Raw genomic sequence first — 17,528 nt, forward strand, 5'->3', positions numbered from 1 at the left:
TGATGGCGAGGTTTCCTTTGCCATCGGTAAGCGATGTCTCACATCCTCTCCGACCATAATGGGCTAAAAAACACAGTTCCCCTGTGGATTCAGCCCGTTTCCTTCTATTCTTTAACAGGAAGCACTGCGAGAGTCAGCCCAGGCAGGCAAATCGCTCCTCACCCTCTCGTCCCTCCCGGGATGGACAGAGCCTTAGCCAGGCTGCAGAGCCACAAGCCACCGAGAAGATGCTGGCTCCGTCCGTCCATCCGCTCCTCTGGCTGTTTGGCTGCGTGCTGTTCCGAGGTGAGATGCTCCACTCGTGTCCCGGGGAGGGTGAAACGGTGCTGGATGGGTGGATTTGGGGAGCCCGGCTTCATGGGGAGCACCAAAGGGAATCGGTCAGAGGCTTGAACGCGTAGTAGCTGTCGTGGGAAAGCTCAGCCTTTAAATTCAGGGGTGGCAGGAGTCAGGTTGCTGGGAAAAATGTGGCTGTACCAGGTTTACACGGTTTATTTGGTGGTGCTGGAATAAAAGAATTTGTTTTCTCGTTAACAAAAGGAGTGTTTCTGCTGAGGTTTGTGATGCTGAGGCGTTTTGTAGCAAATGACTTTTGTCAAGTAAGAGTAAAGGTAGAACATTTAAATGTACAGGATATTATTTTCCTCAAATATTTTTTCCTTGACTGATTTTAATTTTTCCTCTTGTCAACATAAATACAAAGACCACGTGCAAGATTCATGCAGAACATGCCTTGTCCTCATTGTAATAATTCTGCTCCTTTGTGATAATTCTGCTTTAACTTCTCTTTCCCACGTGAGTCGCGGTGTGGGATGAAGGAACGGGTTTCCTGCTCTGAAGGGTGACAGGTTGTTTTTTCCTGCATCGTCAGGCATCTCTTGCATTGCTGACAGCTGTAATATAGCTAGGAGCTGAAACGCACTGAAAGGAATATAGACTGCAACATCATCGCTGATTCTAATAGACAACCACCTAAAAATAACGTGTCTCAAAAGTTTTTATCATTAAACCATAAAAGTTGCCTATGGGTTACCGCTATTGTGCTGGTAATAATGGGATTTTTAAAAGGCAGAGAATATAGAAACCAATTCAGTTAGCAGCTGTGTAATTCTGAGAAGTAAGAGCACATGGATTGGAAAATTTCTCTCCTCATTAGAGTGCAATAGTGCTGGCTTCAGCAGAGGGGTGAATTGTGCCTGGTATCAGACAAAGGGCTTTGAGGCCCCGCAGCCATACTGTGACACTCCAAAATGCCTGCCCAGAATGCTATTTTTCTCTTAAAAACTACTTGGTATGGTTTGCACGGGACAAGAATGCCACAGAGGTTGTCAGGCACCTTCTCTGGCTTGGCTGCATCATGCCAAGATCCAGCCCCCTGCCCGGTGCGGGACCACCGGCTCCACTGCCCCCAGAGATTCACCTCCCCGGCAGACTCGGCTGCTGCAGCATCAGGTGGAAGGGCTGCGACTCTCCATCCTTCAGTCCTGAGAGCATCGTCTTTGTCCTCTGCTTAAAATCATGGGGCAGGGACCATTCTCATTAGATGTGTGTCTAGCAGCTAGCGCCAGACCCCAGCAGGGCCAATACCTACAGACAGAGATAACGGCATTGCTGATGCTCGCTGCACATCAGCTGATGCTGCAGTTGCACCTCTCTGGCTTCGAACAAAACAACCAGCCTTCCCCACTGGCATGTATGCTGTCTCACTTTTCTGCATTGATCTGACAGTTCTAAAATGTTTTTTTTTTAATTTTATTTTTAATTTTATAGCAAAGTCACTAAGGTGGTGTAGTACGTGGAGGGGGAAGCTTCTGCGCAAGGCAAAGCAGGAGGCTTAGAGCAAGGGGCAGAGACAGGGTCAGTGATGCTGCTGGCTCGCCGACACACAGGCAGCTGGAGAAGGGAATTAGAGGCTCTTCAACGAGACAGAAGAGCTCAGAGGTCTCCCTGCACCTGAGGAGATGGAGGTAACCTTGCAGGACAGACAGAGTTTGCTTTGGCTGGAAACTAATACCTGCCCATTTCCACACAGGCCTTTTTTTTTTCTCTCTTCACTTTGTGCAAGTTCATTAATTTATTAATGAATGTATTATTTCTTAATTTAAACTTCTAAGCTCTCACAGTTATTTCTAAAGGGAGGTTCAAATACTGTTATTTTGAAATTGCTGAAGTGGGAAGGTTTGGAACATTTCCAACCTGTTTTTCCTCCCCCAGAAACACTTAACAGAAAATTTGTCCAAACAAACCTCTTCCTATGAACCGTTTCCATTACAATGGGCAGGCATTTTCCAGACAAAAGATTTCCACTGAAAAATTCTTCCTCAAAGCTGATGAAAGCCCAGCAGGATTTTCCCACTGTCACTTCATCCACCGCTCTCCTTATCTGCGCCACAGCCGATGGATGGATAATGCCACGAGAAGCATAGTACATTGAAAATATATGTCGATATATATTTTTAATATTATCAAAAACATGGGGTGCAGCTAGAGGACAGACATTGAGCTACCAGGAGACCTTCTAGACATGGTACTTGTATCCTTAAACCAGGGCATCCAGTGCATTCTGGGACAAAAAGGAGAGGCCAGGGCAACCCTGACCTAGTGAAGAAGGAAGAGAAAGCCGGAGGTGGTTAGGAGAAATGTTTGTTCACAAACCAAACTGCTCCCTTCTAGTAACATGAAACCCTGCAGATGACTCTGCAAATCTGACCAAAGTGGCCGGAGATGGTTTCCAGGAATTATATCCTATTTACAATAGGTGAGTCAACAGCAGCTGTCCTTGGAGGGGACAGTGCTGGTAACCCAATACTGGGAATGCTCCTGCTGGGAAAGCCAAGGTGCGGGCTTAAGCCAGAGGCTGGAAAAGGAAGACCTGAGTCTTGCAAAAGCCACCACTGCCAAGCCTTGCCTAGAAGGTCTGATTACTCCACTGCCCAGACGAGCCCACTCAGCATGACCCAACCACCACAAAAAGGAGGAAATTCCCCAATTCGGTCTCTTTTGTAGACTAATGGGCTGGTGGGTGCTGGTTTTACCTTTCAGCTGAATCATCCCCACACAACAGAAAGGAGCAAAGTCCCCTCTAGTATGTGGGGGATGTTTGAAGATATAAAAGTTTCAAGGAAACTTTGCCCCTAATGCTGGTAGCTGGTGAAACTTCCTACAAACCTGGTGAAACATCAGGGATGTGGTTAACCAGCACCGCCTTACTAGCAGTTGGATTTCAACAGGTTAGGGAGAATCTTCTTCCCTCGTGCTAGTGAGAAACCACTGGCTTGGGATTCAGTTCCCTGAGATCAAGGTTGCTGATCCAGGACACAGGGACAGGACAGGGACATCATAGTACAGAAGCAAAGCTAATGGCTTGGGCTTGCCACTCCACGTGAAGAGGAGGCAAAGGGAGCTCACGTGGAGCTGTTTGTTGCAGCAATGTGGAAGAGGGGGCCATGGAGGTGTGGAGCATGTGCATCCACCCTCTGGAGCAAGCTGGGCAAACCCTTCTGGCACTGGAGATAGCCACTGGGGACAGCCATCACCGGTTCCAGGCACAGGGGGGGACCCAAGGTGGGTCTCCCCCACCTTTCCCACCACTATCAGGCACAACCACAGACCCTGCATGCTCCCGAGGGCAGCACAGCCCTGGGTGAGCAGCTCCAGACATACGATCCAATAAGGTCCTCTCATGGCTCTGGAGTTGCTAAAAATCTTGGAATCACACTGAAATTAGTGGGATTAGAAATGAGGGAGAAGCATGTCACAGCTGATGATGCACCAGATGGGGACACAGGACCACTGGGCTTCATGCCTGCCACTAACCACAGCCATGTAACGCTCCTGTGCCTTGTCTTCCCCAGATACGAAACAGGGATAATAAAATTACTTCTCCCATAAAATGTTTTGAAATCTAGGAATAAAACCTAGGTGATATCACCAGAGTCACTCACCTAAAATCTGGACTCAGCTGAAGCTTGTCAGGCCAAGGTGCTTTACCTGCTCTTTAGCTGCCTCTTCTGCAAGACTCAGCACTTCAGGCAGCACCTGCACGGTGCCTCCCCAGCCCCAACGTGCTGAAATGACTGCATCCAGACAGCAATGTCCTTCAGCTGCTCCCCTGGGGTTCAAGCTGGGAGACTTATGACAAGTGGAAAGAACAGGAATTATGAGAAACACCTGTGCCACCAGCCCCTGACACACCTGAATCACAAGGTGGGAGCTGAACTGAACCCAGCAGATCACATTCCTGCACCATGGTTCACGACCACCACATAGCCTGGCTGCTACCAGCAACGCCCAAATAAACCTGGGGAATCTTGGAATTACTGGAGCTAATAATAAACTTGGGAAGAAACTTGGAAACGGTAGTAAAGAGCCTCCACGAACTTGGGGGAAGCAAGACGATTCTGGTAGGCACCCACCACGTTGGCTGCAGGGGATGGTAACGCGTGTACTGTCACAGGGCTCTGCGGATGCCTGTCCAGAGGTGTAGACTACAAGCAAATACAGCAGCTGATCTACAGCAGCTGGAGCACACAACATCTGGAACAAGATCAGACAAATTGATGAGGACCGCCTGCGAGGTGGCCTGTAGAAGGGCAGGACCTTGGCTGGTAGCTTTACCAAGGGTGTGATACTTGCACAGCTGAACTAGCCTGCAGCTCGGGATGCTTCCTCTGTGCCTCAGTTTCCGCATCTGCAGAAAACAAAGCAGAGCTAACACTATCCATCTCCTCTGTGAACCGCTTTGAGATCTGCTGATGAATAATATTATTTAAAAAAAAAAAAAAAAAAAAAAAAAACCAACCAAACAAAAAAACCCCACAACCTGTACATAGGCAAAAAGCACATGTTGGGCTCCAGCTCCCACTGAGCCTGGACAGGTGGTCCCCCCACCTTTCATCTGACTGGGCATGGAGTGATTTCCTCCTCCAAACCCCCAGACCCAGGGCCAAACCCCAGGAGCAGCATAGCCAGGAGAAAGGCAGGACCCACAGCCCAGCACTACAGAGATGAGGAGCAAACACAGAGCTCTAAAACAAGCAGGTCACAGAGGAAACTGGAACCAGTAAGCAGCTGGGAGGGTGATGGTGCAGCAGCCTGATGGAGCAGGTGTTTACTCCCCAAACACCACGGAGCGGTGGTGGTGCAGCCAGGAGAAAAAAGCCGTGCCGCTTCGCTCTTCTCGGAGCAACCTCTTTTCATGGAAAAAACAAGACCTCAGCACGCACAGTGATGCAGCAGAGCCCGCTCCATGCGTGCAGTTTCCCCACATTGTTTGTCTCCTGGCTTGTTTTCTACACTCAAGTGGTTTTTAATTGACTTCCGCTAAGATTTGTTTCCAGAACAGCTCACCAGAGCGGAGCACAGAGCGCAATGCTCAGAGAGGATGCCCAGGCTTGGGTGCAGCCCTTGAGGAGGGGCAGAGGAAGGCTAAGGTTGTTTTTAATTGCTGATGAGATCCGGGTTTAATTCCTGGCTCTCTAAACTTTCCATAACAGTTTGGCCAAGTCATTACAATTCAGAACCACTTGGCAGTGAGCTGCCAAACCCCCCCGTGCCATTTGGGAATTAGAGGCTTAAATACCTCTGTGGATCTGGGACCTGATTTAGGCTGTCAGTTATCCAGCCTGCACAACGACACTTTTCCTCTCTCTCTGCCACAATTTCCACGTTACCTATTCTGCTGTGAGACCCTCAAGGCAGAGGCACCTTTGTTAGGTGCTTCATAAAATAGGACCTAGACTTTTGCAGAGCTCTCTGCTTTTCAGGTTTCCTAATACAGGAATTTTTTTCCATGTGAAAGTCCTAAGAATTGGGTGTTGTTGCTCTCTGCTGCTTCAGCAGCTGCTGCGTTTCACCCAAGAAACAGCTGCATTTCTGTTAAGCGGTCAGTATATTTTTGTCATGGGTCGTTTGAAGGAAATGCCAATAATATGTGAATTGAAAAGTCTAATTTTAGGTGGCTAGGTCTCTTTTCTGAAAGCATTTGTTTATGCAACCAGCAAACAGAGGGTGACACCGAGGTTGGTACAGCATGGCTGCACAATGTCACACGGGCTCTGCAGCTCCCTGCCATGCAATCTGCTACCTGGGGACGGGTAGGACATCACTACATCTCCCCCCAAAACCACCAGGGGAGGAGAAAAGTCCAGCAAGTCCAGCGTTACACATCATTGGGGATAGACGGTCCCTCTCCATCACCAGTTCTGAGTGGACAGGATCAGTCGCAGTCCCTGTGCCTCCATACCAGTGTCGGAGATCCTCATCTGAACCCTCCTGAAGTGTTTCCAACAGCTGGCCCGGGTGTCTGCTACAGCACTGCTGCTATACGGAGGCTCTATGTAAAGTTTGGGGATTTAAATTGTCAGTGCCTCTGGTCAGCAGCTGGAGAAACCACTCTTTAAATGTCTACGATTGCTAAAAATAATACCAAAGCAGAAATACCTAAAATTCACCATTTTGTTTCACATAATTCTCTTTTTGGGCTGAGGAGTGAGCAGGGTGAGCTGCTGGCTGTCAGCTGTCATGAGAGATGGCCCCATGGAAAGACCCATCCGCTCTCAGTCTGACACTCACATCTAACCTCACAGAAGACCTAAGAGAAAGCCAAAATTCCCCCTCTCATCCTCTAGAAAAATTAACCGAAAAGCAGCTAGTGCTGAGTCAGAGCTGAAATGCACCTGCAGCTCCGACGCGCTCCTCTGCAGCCCTACGGGTCTCCTGGGCAATCAGGAGTTTCTCATTACAGCAAGAGCCGAAAGCTGTATTTCTCATCATAAATCCCTCAGTAAGCTCCCCGTCTCCACCTAGAACTGCACAATCCAGCTATAAATCACTTGCACCCAAACACTCAACAAATATCTCGGCAGTGCTTAGGCTCAATGGTGAGTCATTTGAATGGCTTTGATGTTTATTGCAATTACAGCTGCGCTGGCTGCATCCTGATTATTATTGTTAGCTGTTTATACAGCCAGGGCCCTCCGTGGAAGGGAGCAGGGCCCTGCTGGCAGCGGCACCGGGAGGAAACGGTTTCCAGCACCGTTTGCACGAGAGTCCCCCGGGGACGTCTGCAGGGAGCCGCGACGCGTGGCCCTTTTTTTGTTCGTACCCATCCTGCTACCCAGCCCCACGACGTGGCTTGGGTCTCTTCCTGCTTTGCTCACGTCCGTCCCCCTCCGATGTAATTCAACTGGGATGCTAAGCACCTTCACCAAAAGAAAACACCTAATATAACAGGACTTTTGATTATTTGAGTTGGCAGGGAAGGCATAACAAGCAGCAGTGGCCAGAAGTCAGAGCCAGACCTGCCCCGCTTTGCGATAATGTGCGGTTGTGTTTAGAGAAGCCAGGGACATTTATTCCTGAGTGAAGTGTCAAAAGGAGATCTCCATCCCTTGGCCTCTTCACAGCAAGACCAGTCACTTCTCAGCAGCAAAACTCAAACGTGGCAGACCAGGGTGAGCATCTACTTGGCCAGCTGAACTCCAGGGACTGAGCACTGAAAAAAAACCTGCTTATTCATCTTACAATAACCCCAAGGTTTAGTTTTGCAAATGGAGAGCTCCTTATGAGCCAGTGCTCTGGCGTGACCTTCAGCAAAGGGCTGAGCTGTGGTGGAAGAAAGTGTTGAGTACGATCCTCTTCCTCTTGCCCCAGTACCAAGGATGCTGGAACTAGCCCACGGGATGGTCCCATCAGGGATGGCAGTACACAGCAAGTACACACTCCCTTGGTCTCAGCTTCCTCCCATCCCTACAAGCTCCATTCAAGCTCTCAGATTTCTCCTCAGCTGCACCAAAAATGGTGGAATAAAGGGCCAGCTCAACACCTTTATTCCCCTTCTCCTTCAATAAAGACTAAGTGTAGACAACAGCTCTTTCTTCAGCGATTCTCGGTACTTTCACGTGCCATGTACATTAAAAAGCACCTGTGATAATTTAGAAAGGACAATGTGTTACAAGCAGCTACCCTTCCCTATGGGAAAACAAGAGAATGGCTTCTGCAAAGGAATTTTGGAGAAAGAGGAGCTGTTTGAGTTTGACAGCTGCTAGAGGATACTGGCCCCCATGATGACCTCAGCACATTATTTTTTGTGCTGAATGTATACAGAGTACCTTAAAGCATTTGCAAGCCAATGTCCAGAAATTGTGTTATAAAGCTGTTTTAGAAGAGGAAGCCCAGCAACAAAGAGGAAACTTGGCACAATCTTGGGATCGATAGAAACAGCCCAAGTCACCTCACTCCATGGAGTCAGCTGGGCCCCTGGGGAGCAGGCAGTGCCCCACAGCATCCCAGGCGACCGGGCTGCGAAGGGGGGCATTCCCCTTCCTCAAAAGCAGAGTCTCTAGACCTCTTTAAGAACAACCGTGTGCCCAAAAGGTCTTTTTTTTTCCATTATATTAATTGATTTAGTAAGTGATGCTGCATCGGTTCATAATCCTGTTTATGTTACTAGACTGATGTTCATCTAACCTGCTCTTCAAAACCTGCAGAGAGGGATATTCTATAATTCTCCTATGCAATCATTCTTAGCAATTCACTATCTTTATGTCAAGGCAGTTTCCTACTGTCCAGCCTCCCTCTTCCTTGCTGCAGTTAAAGTCCTTGTTTTCTGGTCCTGTTCCCAATGGATTTAGAAAACAAATCAGTCCCTTCCTCTCTATGTAATTAAAGATCTGATCATGGCTCCTCTCATGGACTAAACAAGACAGATTTTGCCAGCCTGCTACCCAGTAAGCTAGAAGAGAAAAGCATGGAAAAGATCTGAAAAGTCAGACCTGATTTTCACAGCCAAATCCTATCTGGAAAGAGACTACATTTTATTATGTATTCACCACGGTTTACACACTGTTTTGGTTCCTGTTTGGCTGGGGCCATTGTCATAAAGCCTCAGACAAAAAAACAATTACAGCTCCAATGCAGTTACATGAGAAAAATGAGATCAATCAGGAGCTTGCTACACCCAGACGGTCCCAAGGGCTGAGCTCTGAGCCAAGCCCTGATAACCCACATACACTGGCTGCTGAAGATCTCATTCCAGATACGCACCGCTATCAGGGCATTTATCTGACCTCTTTCAGACACCAACAGGTACCTACCACGAATTTCATTGCCTACCTCGCCTCTACAGCAACTGGTAAGATACGGGGTGTTGCAGGCTGTGGCTCCTCTAGCTCCTCTAGTAGAAATCTGAAACAGGTAAGGTAAGGTAAGGCAGTAAGGTAGAGATCTGAAATAGGTCAGAGCGATAGGGTTTTGGAAGTGTCTGGTCCTCTCTTTGGTGAGAAAAGAGAACCTGGAGATGAGCTCTCTTGCAGGCTGGCTCAGGAGAGATGTAAAGCAGCAGACGAGATGAATCTCGTGTATGGGGAGGACAGATTCTGGTTGTAAATGGGCACACAAGCACTGCTCTGCTCTGGCCAGCCTTCCTGGACCTCCTCTCCTGTCACACCTTGGGGTGTAGCGTCCTGCAAAGGCACCGCACCTCGTCACACACCACTGTTGCAATGGAGTTACGGGGCATTACAAGGGGACAGTGGGCTGGAAGGATTCAACCTGTACTGCTGTCCCTTTTTGTCTGAAACCTTTAGCTCTCGTGGGACTACGGTGAGACGGATCACTGGTGGGATCAGATTCACCTGGTTTCTGGAGCTGTAATGTAGCTTCTTTCATTAATCTTAACTACAGGCAGCACCAGGATTACCAGCAATAACCATTTAAAAATACCAATTAGGATGTGCATTTCCAAAACGACAGACTCAAAGTCACCTTCTCAAATCAGTTGGGTTTGATTTGAGCGTTTAAAGTGCATTTACATTTTCCAGTTCTTGTCCCCAGGTACAGGAACTGGACATTTCTTTTTTCAGTTTTAAATGGCTGCATTTTTAATTGGCATCTCATCTAATGGTTGGGCTTAAAGATAGCTGGAGGTTAAAGGAAAACACGAGGTATCCTGAGAGCAGGCAACGTGGGGGATTGGTGCAGGGATGCTTTGTCGAAAAAAAAACAAACAAAACCACTTTTCAGCTGAGAAACTAGGGGCTCGGTGCAACAGCTACAATCCTGGGAGAGCAAAGCTTGGGCAGACCAGGGAAGGCAGCTCTGAGTCAGTCCCTAAGCCACAGCCCCCTCCCTGTGTCCCCACTTACAGAGCCACAAGGCTTCAGCCAGCTTCCCAGGATACAAATACAGGGGACAGAAGGATCAGAGGCAGGAGACAGGAAGGAAAAACAGTCCCAAAGGCTCCTGGAAGCCTTTACAAACCTCATCCAGTGTGTGTCTTAACTCTTTAAACAGCTCCAGACTACAGGTCAAACAGCCTTTCTCCACCTAGACTGAGCCGGAGGCAAACAGCTGGTGGGGAGGGAATGACCCCACTGATTTATACGGCGCCTTGCACAGCCCCTGGAAGAGAAGACGACGGCTCTGTGAAGGGTTCGGCTCCACCTCGGGAGGAGGGCATTTATCCTGGCTGAATAAACTCCAGTACTAATTTACTCAGAACTTGATAGTTTTGCCCTCAGTGTTTGCTATTACTTCTTTACTACTGCTTTTGGGGAAATCACGTGTTTCAAAGTCATTCCTACAGAAAACAAGGAAAACCCAAACCACACAACCAGCAAGAACACCAATGCGCTAGCGACAGTCACAGATTAGCACCGCTAATGCTCTTCCTCTTTCATTTCAGGTACTACAACCTCCACAGACTCTTCTGTCCACGCTGTAACAGGTACCTCCTGGGTTGTGATCTGCTTTATATGTTTATTTGGATGTGGATGCACATGCCCATAGGGGAATGCAAATGGAGAGTCCACAAATGGAAACCAGATTCAAAACTCCCATCTGCCGAAGCACCTTCTCCCCGGACCCTGCATTGCCCACCTGTGCCTGCCCCATCTATCATCACTCACCCCTAGATCTCCAGGGGCCATGGAGGGCACTGCATCCCAGATGATAACCTCACCTGGCTCCCCTTTTTGTCCGGAAAAGAGCTATGCGGTGTTCCAGGAAGCCTAACGAAAGCAGAGAGATCCTGCCTCATCTTTTCTTCCCGTTTCCCCCAGCTGTCTCCTAGCAGTTAGCATGCTCTCCTCCATGGATCCTCAGAGCCAAGGTTCCTTCACCCACAGGTCCCCATAGCCACACCAGTGACAAACTCCCTCCTTCGCACCTCTTGCCCCTATCACCCTTTCAGCTCTTACTGGCTATAATGGTCCCTTTCCGGCCCATCCTTCAACCCTCCCCACGGAGATCCTGCACACATAGGAGATGTCACCTCCATGTCTCTCTGCTTGTGTTACAGGTCAATCCCAACCCACGACACACAGCCCTGAAGTAAAGAACCATACCTCAGGTAACGCTCATCAGGGGCATCCTGGCTTGTAACTGGTCTGACCGTCAGTCCAGCTGGGCCATCCCACAATAAATGGGGCTGTATAGCGGCAGGTTAGATGAGAACAACTAAAAACCTCCAGTGCTTTGCACACCCTCAGCACTCCCATACCGCAGGTCGACATGTTTCCCATTTCTCCAAGAGGAAAAGGGGAAGCATGAAGAGACTTGTCGTAAACCGTGCAATGTTTGTGTCAGCACAGGGACTGAACGCTGCCCTAGCTCTAATTCAGTTATTCATGCTGGAGGTTTTGCTTTGTTATCTAGCTTCATGGAAACAGCAATCAGTCATAAGGACAGATAAATATTTTAAAGTAATACGAACCTCTGAGGAGTTCCCTTATTCTCTTTTTTCTGTTCTCCTCCTCTGCTGAAACCAGCTTCAGGACATGACCACATGTACGTGGTCACACAGAAGCCCTGGAAGTGGGCGTAGGGAGGTATTAACAGAAAGTTACATGCTTCAGTCTGAAAATACAGAAAATTAAATATACAAGAAGGGATCTCTCCAACTCCAGATCCACGCCTGTTAGTCCACTTGGATCTTTGGAAAGAGATCTCTTCCGGCTATGTTTGGAAAAAAAAAAAAAAATCTAAGCATAGCTACTCCTCCAAAGGGACCCCAAAAATATAAAGGAAAAAGATCTCAAAAATATCTCAGATTCTGCTTCTATACCTTGCAGAAAAAAAGAAACTTATTCCTAAATGCAAAAATTTTGGTGAAGCATTTGGAAAAAAAGAAGAAAAACAACAACAACAAAAAAACCCCACACCTTAAAACCATTTTCACTCTTTTCTCATTTTTATTGGAAAGCCAAGAGAAGTCTAGACAAGGAACTTGCCTATAAATTCCACGCTAGTGACCCACTCTTCCTTGCAGAGGGCTTATTGAAAGCTCTTTCCCCCACATCTTGCTCTGAATCATGTTGTTGCTATGCAGCTTTGAGTAGCAAATTGAGGAAGATGACAGAGCCTCCAAATCATTACAAGAACTGAATTATTTGTGCTTAGAGACTCTCAGTGAAATGAAACATTAAAGTTAGCATTTCGGATAACAAGCAAACAAACACATGGGTGCCAGGCAGCTCTAGCCAATTAAAAGTGTCCAGTGATAAAAATATCTTCATTTTCAAAGCCAGGAAAAAAACAGTGGCAAAAAGCAGACTTTCTCTGTGAGCTCAGCACCTCGGTACACTAAGAAAAAAATCAAAAGCTAACGCTGAAGTACAAGAGTTCCCTGACTCTGAGCAGGATGAAGGCTATTTCCTTGTCTACTCACGCCCATGCTTTCCCTATCAGATTATCCGTAACTCCCAAGGAGTTTGAGGACTCTTTGCAATACCCATGCCTTCCTCCAAGCCATTTCTGAGCAGAGCTTGTGGTGAGCAGAGCTCTTTGAAGTAAAGCTATGCTTCCTCTACAGAGCCTTCAGTAAAATCAACACTAACCAACTTGAATCTCACCTCTGTGGGACAAACTACCCCAGCCAAATCCTCTTCCGTCGCTACGACACTGCTAGCATTGACTGTGCGAGGTAAGTATGGAAAAATCCAATTTTTGCTCAGGCAGGACCTATTTATGCATCCCTCCTTATCCAAGCAAAACTGGGGGCATCAGAAAGACTGGGCTAGTCCACACCATGCCACTTACTCAGTAGCAGCAACTTTTGAATCTCTTTTGAGTCTTTGTTAAACGAGCAGCTCATTCCCGCTCCCCGAAAGCACAGGGCTGCACACAACCACAACGTAGATGTGGCAGCTGCACAGCAAGCCCATATCGGAAAAGCCAGATCATGCTTTCCTAGGTAATGTTTTGTGGAGGAGCTACAGGCACCCCAGCCTCCCCAGCAGACCTCTCCCAAGCTCACCTCTCATGTACACTCTCTACATTGACTGCACAGCTTCCTAGCTGGACATCTTGATGTTTGTTTTGAGGGGAAGTCTCATGCAAACAGTTTTTTACCCCATGGAAACCCAACAGCTCTCCATAGCACAATTAGTAGCAGCTTCCAGAGTTAATTCTCCCTTCTCATGTTTTCTTTATCCAGATGAAAAGTCTAATGGAAGTAGAAGCACAGCAGCTTCACCACCTCAAGGTACTTTGTCCTTTTATAGAGTAAAAATAAGTTTAGATAATTTCATGGCCATTAGCTTACTTGGTTCACATGGTGCAGGTTATCCAAGCACTAGTCTTTATCATGGGGTTGAGCCATCAGTAATACCCAAAATCATGTCCGGTACCCTTACAAGCAGTGATAAAAGACACGACCAAATGCACTTAACATCGTCTACCTGGGATGAACTTGAAAGACTGATCTATGTTTAGGAAAAGGGAGCGCTTTTAACATCCTTTCAAAAAAAAAAATTTTGCTTTTGACAGTTGCTTAACCCAGCCTGTTAGCAAAAATTAGAGGATTCAGTAAGAGTTTTCTCAGAATAAGGGTAGAATCCAAGAGAGTGGGAAGACTGAAATCTGACGACTGAGCTGATTCCCCATAAAAGATTCAGCCTCAAAAATCTGCAGTGGTCAAGACAGAAACTGCTCCGCCTCTCCAAGTACCTCTCAGATCTTCTCTAATGCAAGCAAGGTTAAAAACCCGTGGTCAGCTCTGCCTGCACAGATGTCCAACCAGCATGCCTGTGCCCAGCTAAGCCAAGAGCCCTTTGCATCAGAGCAGATTGCCATTAATTATAACCCTGCTTTATATCTGAAAAGCTCCATACATCTTTGACTATAGAAATGTTGCTGATGCTTCCAAAAGCCAAGTCTCCTGTTGTGTGAGACCCAACATTTCCCAGGGACGGGGTATCCAAGCCAGGCTCAGCAAACCACAGCTTCTGCCCATCGCCTGTGGCTAGAAGAACCATTTCGGAATGAAACAAAGGGTTTGATGACTGGTGAAAAAATTGCACAGCAGCGGTCCCTGCTTCTCAGGACTGTTCTGCTCCATGTGGTTACCTGTTTCTGAACCAGTTAGATCTGTTATTTCATACGGTTTCCCCTTTTGCTTCTGACTTTTGGCAAAATTACCTTCCAAATCAGTGATGTTTTCTGCAAGACAGGAACTCCAGTTTCAGCTGCACGCCCTGCGGTCCACCGCAGAGTGCCAGGAGCTGTTTCACACTTCTCCGGGCAGCACATACTTTTGGCCAACACTGCTGTTGGGAAGGTGGGGATGGGAAAGGAGGCAAGAAGATCCTACTCGACCTACAGATGATCTTCTGAAGCTCTGAAGTATCATTTTTAGTCTCCTGACAGGGCCTGTAGCTCTTCATTAAGATCAGTGCAAATAATCTGGCCGCTCAGCACACATTCAGGAGGCAGCAAAGGGGTTTTTTTTAATCTGTACAAGTGAAACACAGAGGCTAGCTTTAAATTTGCTTGCACAGGCATTGGAAGCAGCTGTCACAAACCCAACAGCTTCAGATAAGCCAGTTCATCCCACTGAGAACTGGAGTCCTTGCTCAAACAAACCTCTACGCTGCCACAGCGAGACTACATACGGTGTACAAGTTAGCCCAACTCAAACTAGCTTAATTACTTCTAGAGAACCCAGGACAGCATACCCACTAATTCCAACTCCAAGGACAAGATGAACAGTCAATCCACAGCCATATTCTGCAGAATTTCTTCCTCTAAGCAGATTTTTTTTTCAAGTCTCAATGTTTATGAGCAATAGCAAATCTATAACCTTCCCAGTTCACTCTTCCGGTATTCAGCTGCTGTATCCGCCCAAAAACTGCACCTGGGACTGCAAGGCCTGAACAGTTTATACAAGGGTATTTGAATTTTGGTTCCTTGACTTTCTATTTGGACATGGAAAATAGTACAAAGTATGCTTGGTGGGAAGGTTTTAGCCCGAGTATGACTTCCATGTTTTCCCAGACATTGCCAGCATCACTGTGAATCCATTCTCCTCTCCAGCATGCCCACTAATTCTTCTGGTTATTAGATGACACTCAAGGACAAGACTCACATTCTGCGTTTCTCTATGCAGGTCGAGAGCCCAAGAGAAGCGAGACTACCACAACATCAGCAACTCAAGGTGCTTTCTTCTTTCTCACGCAGAGAGATGGTTATCGCTAGATGTTTTATAGCCCTTTTCACAGCCAACAGCAAGGCCATCATACTGCAGTCTTCAAGGCAGCATGGTGAACGGCCAATGAGTACCTGAGGGATGCTGGCCATCCCATCTAACCCTTGAAAAGCCGTAAAGCTCCACAGAAGCAGCACTTTGGGGCAACCTGTTGAGCCTGGGAACAGTGGTTGCAAATCACAGCAGAAAAGGTGCCACTATAGCAAAAGTTTGTAAAACAAGGGAGACGGGACAAGCCTCTCCCTCAAACACACTGCCAGATCAGTCCTTCACCTGCTATGCTCAGCTTCATCCCTTGGGTCCCAGCAGAAAATGCTGAGGGTGTTCTCAGATTGTCGATAAAAGGGGACACACCAAGGCAATCCAATTCCCACATAGGTCTCGGCCACTTTGCTGTTAACATTGATGGGGCTGGCCAGGATCCAACGTTATTCTCTTCAATAAAGTGCAAATGTGAGTTAGGTCCTCTAGCATCGCTAGGAATCCTCTTCCCAACCTTGGAAGAAAGACTTTTATATAAAAGCTACCTTTTTCCCCTTTTGTAGGCATCTCAAAGCCAGTCACCCCAACACCAACATCTTCTGGCTACTTGCCTGTGCCCACGCCAACAGATGATAAATCACCACTGACGGTGGCAGCTTTTGGTAAGGTCTTGTGCAACCTGGGGAGAGGAGGGGGATCTGTTTTGCCAGGCCATGCTGTTTTAGACACTCAGCTTCAAAGATGGCTTCACAGTCATCTTCTTCAGCATGCCTAATCCTGGAGTTTTCAGAGTGCAAGGGAAAACCCTTGAGAAAAAGACTTGTCACCAGCAGGCAATAAATTACCTAATAAACAGTCCCAGCCATGCCCAGTATACAAGGGACAGACAATTTGAAAGTCCATCATGGCTACACAGCTGAGCTTGGGATCTTGCTACCAGCACCAGTGTTTGCCCCACCTCCACTTTAGGAGAAGACCTGGGCACAAATGATCCCATGCTATGCTCTTGTTTCCGTGATAGTTTCTAGAATAAATATGCCACCTGCCTGGGAGCCTAGACAATTTTTTCTTTCCTTGCAAACTTGTTGGGACTTCATTCCCACCCTGCCTTACTGCCTCCCCCTGTACAGATGCACCCTGCTTGGCAGGAAGCAGCCAAGTCCTCCACATCCTTCAGACTGCAGAAGGATGGAGCAAAAGATGCCGTACCTTAACCTGGCAATAGATTTGAAGATAGGCACAGGGTAGATTTAAGAGACCCACTCTGCCTTGGGCTATACTGTCCCCCTCTTCCATGAAGATGAGAAAAAAAACCCAATTTGCTCATTTCTATCACACTGTAGGAAAAAGCGTTCTTTCAGAAGCATTTTTAAAAGTCAAGTGTTAACTACATAAGTATCATTTGTTTATATCCTGCAAGGGAAGCCATGAGAAGTCCTGAAGCAGTCTTAACAGGACAAGATTCCCATGCAAAGAATAGTTTGATTTATTGAGGCCAGATGCCAGAATCAAATCTGCACTTGGCCACTGGTTTATGAGACAGATAACATCATTCAGAGTCTTTAGCTTATCTCTCCCCATTACATTATGTATTTATCTGCCTTTATACACCTTTAGGATAAGATTTACCAACTGTAGTAGGGACATAGACTTCAATCAATCCCCAGTGTAATCAGCTGACTTCTGCCCTCCTGGCACTGCCTTACCAATTAAGTATTCATCAGAAGCCCTCTGAGGCTAAAACAGAAGAGGATAAAGCCATCCGCTCTAGTGACCACTTACTTCTCTGCCTATTACATACCATACTAATTTTAATGAAAATACTGATTTCCTACCCAAGTTTTGATGACAGTCAAAGTCTCCCCGCTACCCTAGAAGCCGAGGACAGGCACGTTGTTACATCGATCGCAGACCGTTCTTTCCTCCATCCCCAGGTGTCATCAGCTTCATAGTTATCCTGATAGTGGTTGTGATTATTCTCGTCAGCGTGGTCAGCCTGAGGTTCAAGTGTAACCGCTCAAAGGACTCAGAAGGTATTTGCCTGGGGCGATTTGTCTTTCCC

The 17,528-nt window shown here is 47.2% G+C and overlaps 1 protein-coding gene across 1 annotated transcript in view; it reads left to right on the forward strand.

The window, feature by feature from the left end:
- Window positions 1-227: 227 nt before the first annotated feature.
- The window catches only part of ECSCR (endothelial cell surface expressed chemotaxis and apoptosis regulator), a gene marked incomplete at its 3' end in the record, with an annotated part of 19,315 nt that continues 2,014 nt past the window's right edge, over window positions 228-17,528 (forward strand). The window contains exons 1-8 of the mRNA XM_009700098.1: window positions 228-285; window positions 10,685-10,726; window positions 11,300-11,350; window positions 12,812-12,922; window positions 13,436-13,483; window positions 15,386-15,433; window positions 16,030-16,128; window positions 17,401-17,499. Of these exons, the coding sequence (XP_009698400.1) occupies window positions 228-285; window positions 10,685-10,726; window positions 11,300-11,350; window positions 12,812-12,922; window positions 13,436-13,483; window positions 15,386-15,433; window positions 16,030-16,128; window positions 17,401-17,499 (556 nt within the window). The remainder of the gene's footprint in view (window positions 286-10,684; window positions 10,727-11,299; window positions 11,351-12,811; window positions 12,923-13,435; window positions 13,484-15,385; window positions 15,434-16,029; window positions 16,129-17,400; window positions 17,500-17,528) is intronic.

The sequence above is a fragment of the Cariama cristata genome, unplaced genomic scaffold, assembly GCF_000690535.1.
Source record: "Cariama cristata isolate BGI_N322 unplaced genomic scaffold, ASM69053v1 scaffold24045, whole genome shotgun sequence".
Taxonomy (NCBI): Eukaryota; Metazoa; Chordata; class Aves; order Cariamiformes; family Cariamidae; genus Cariama; species Cariama cristata.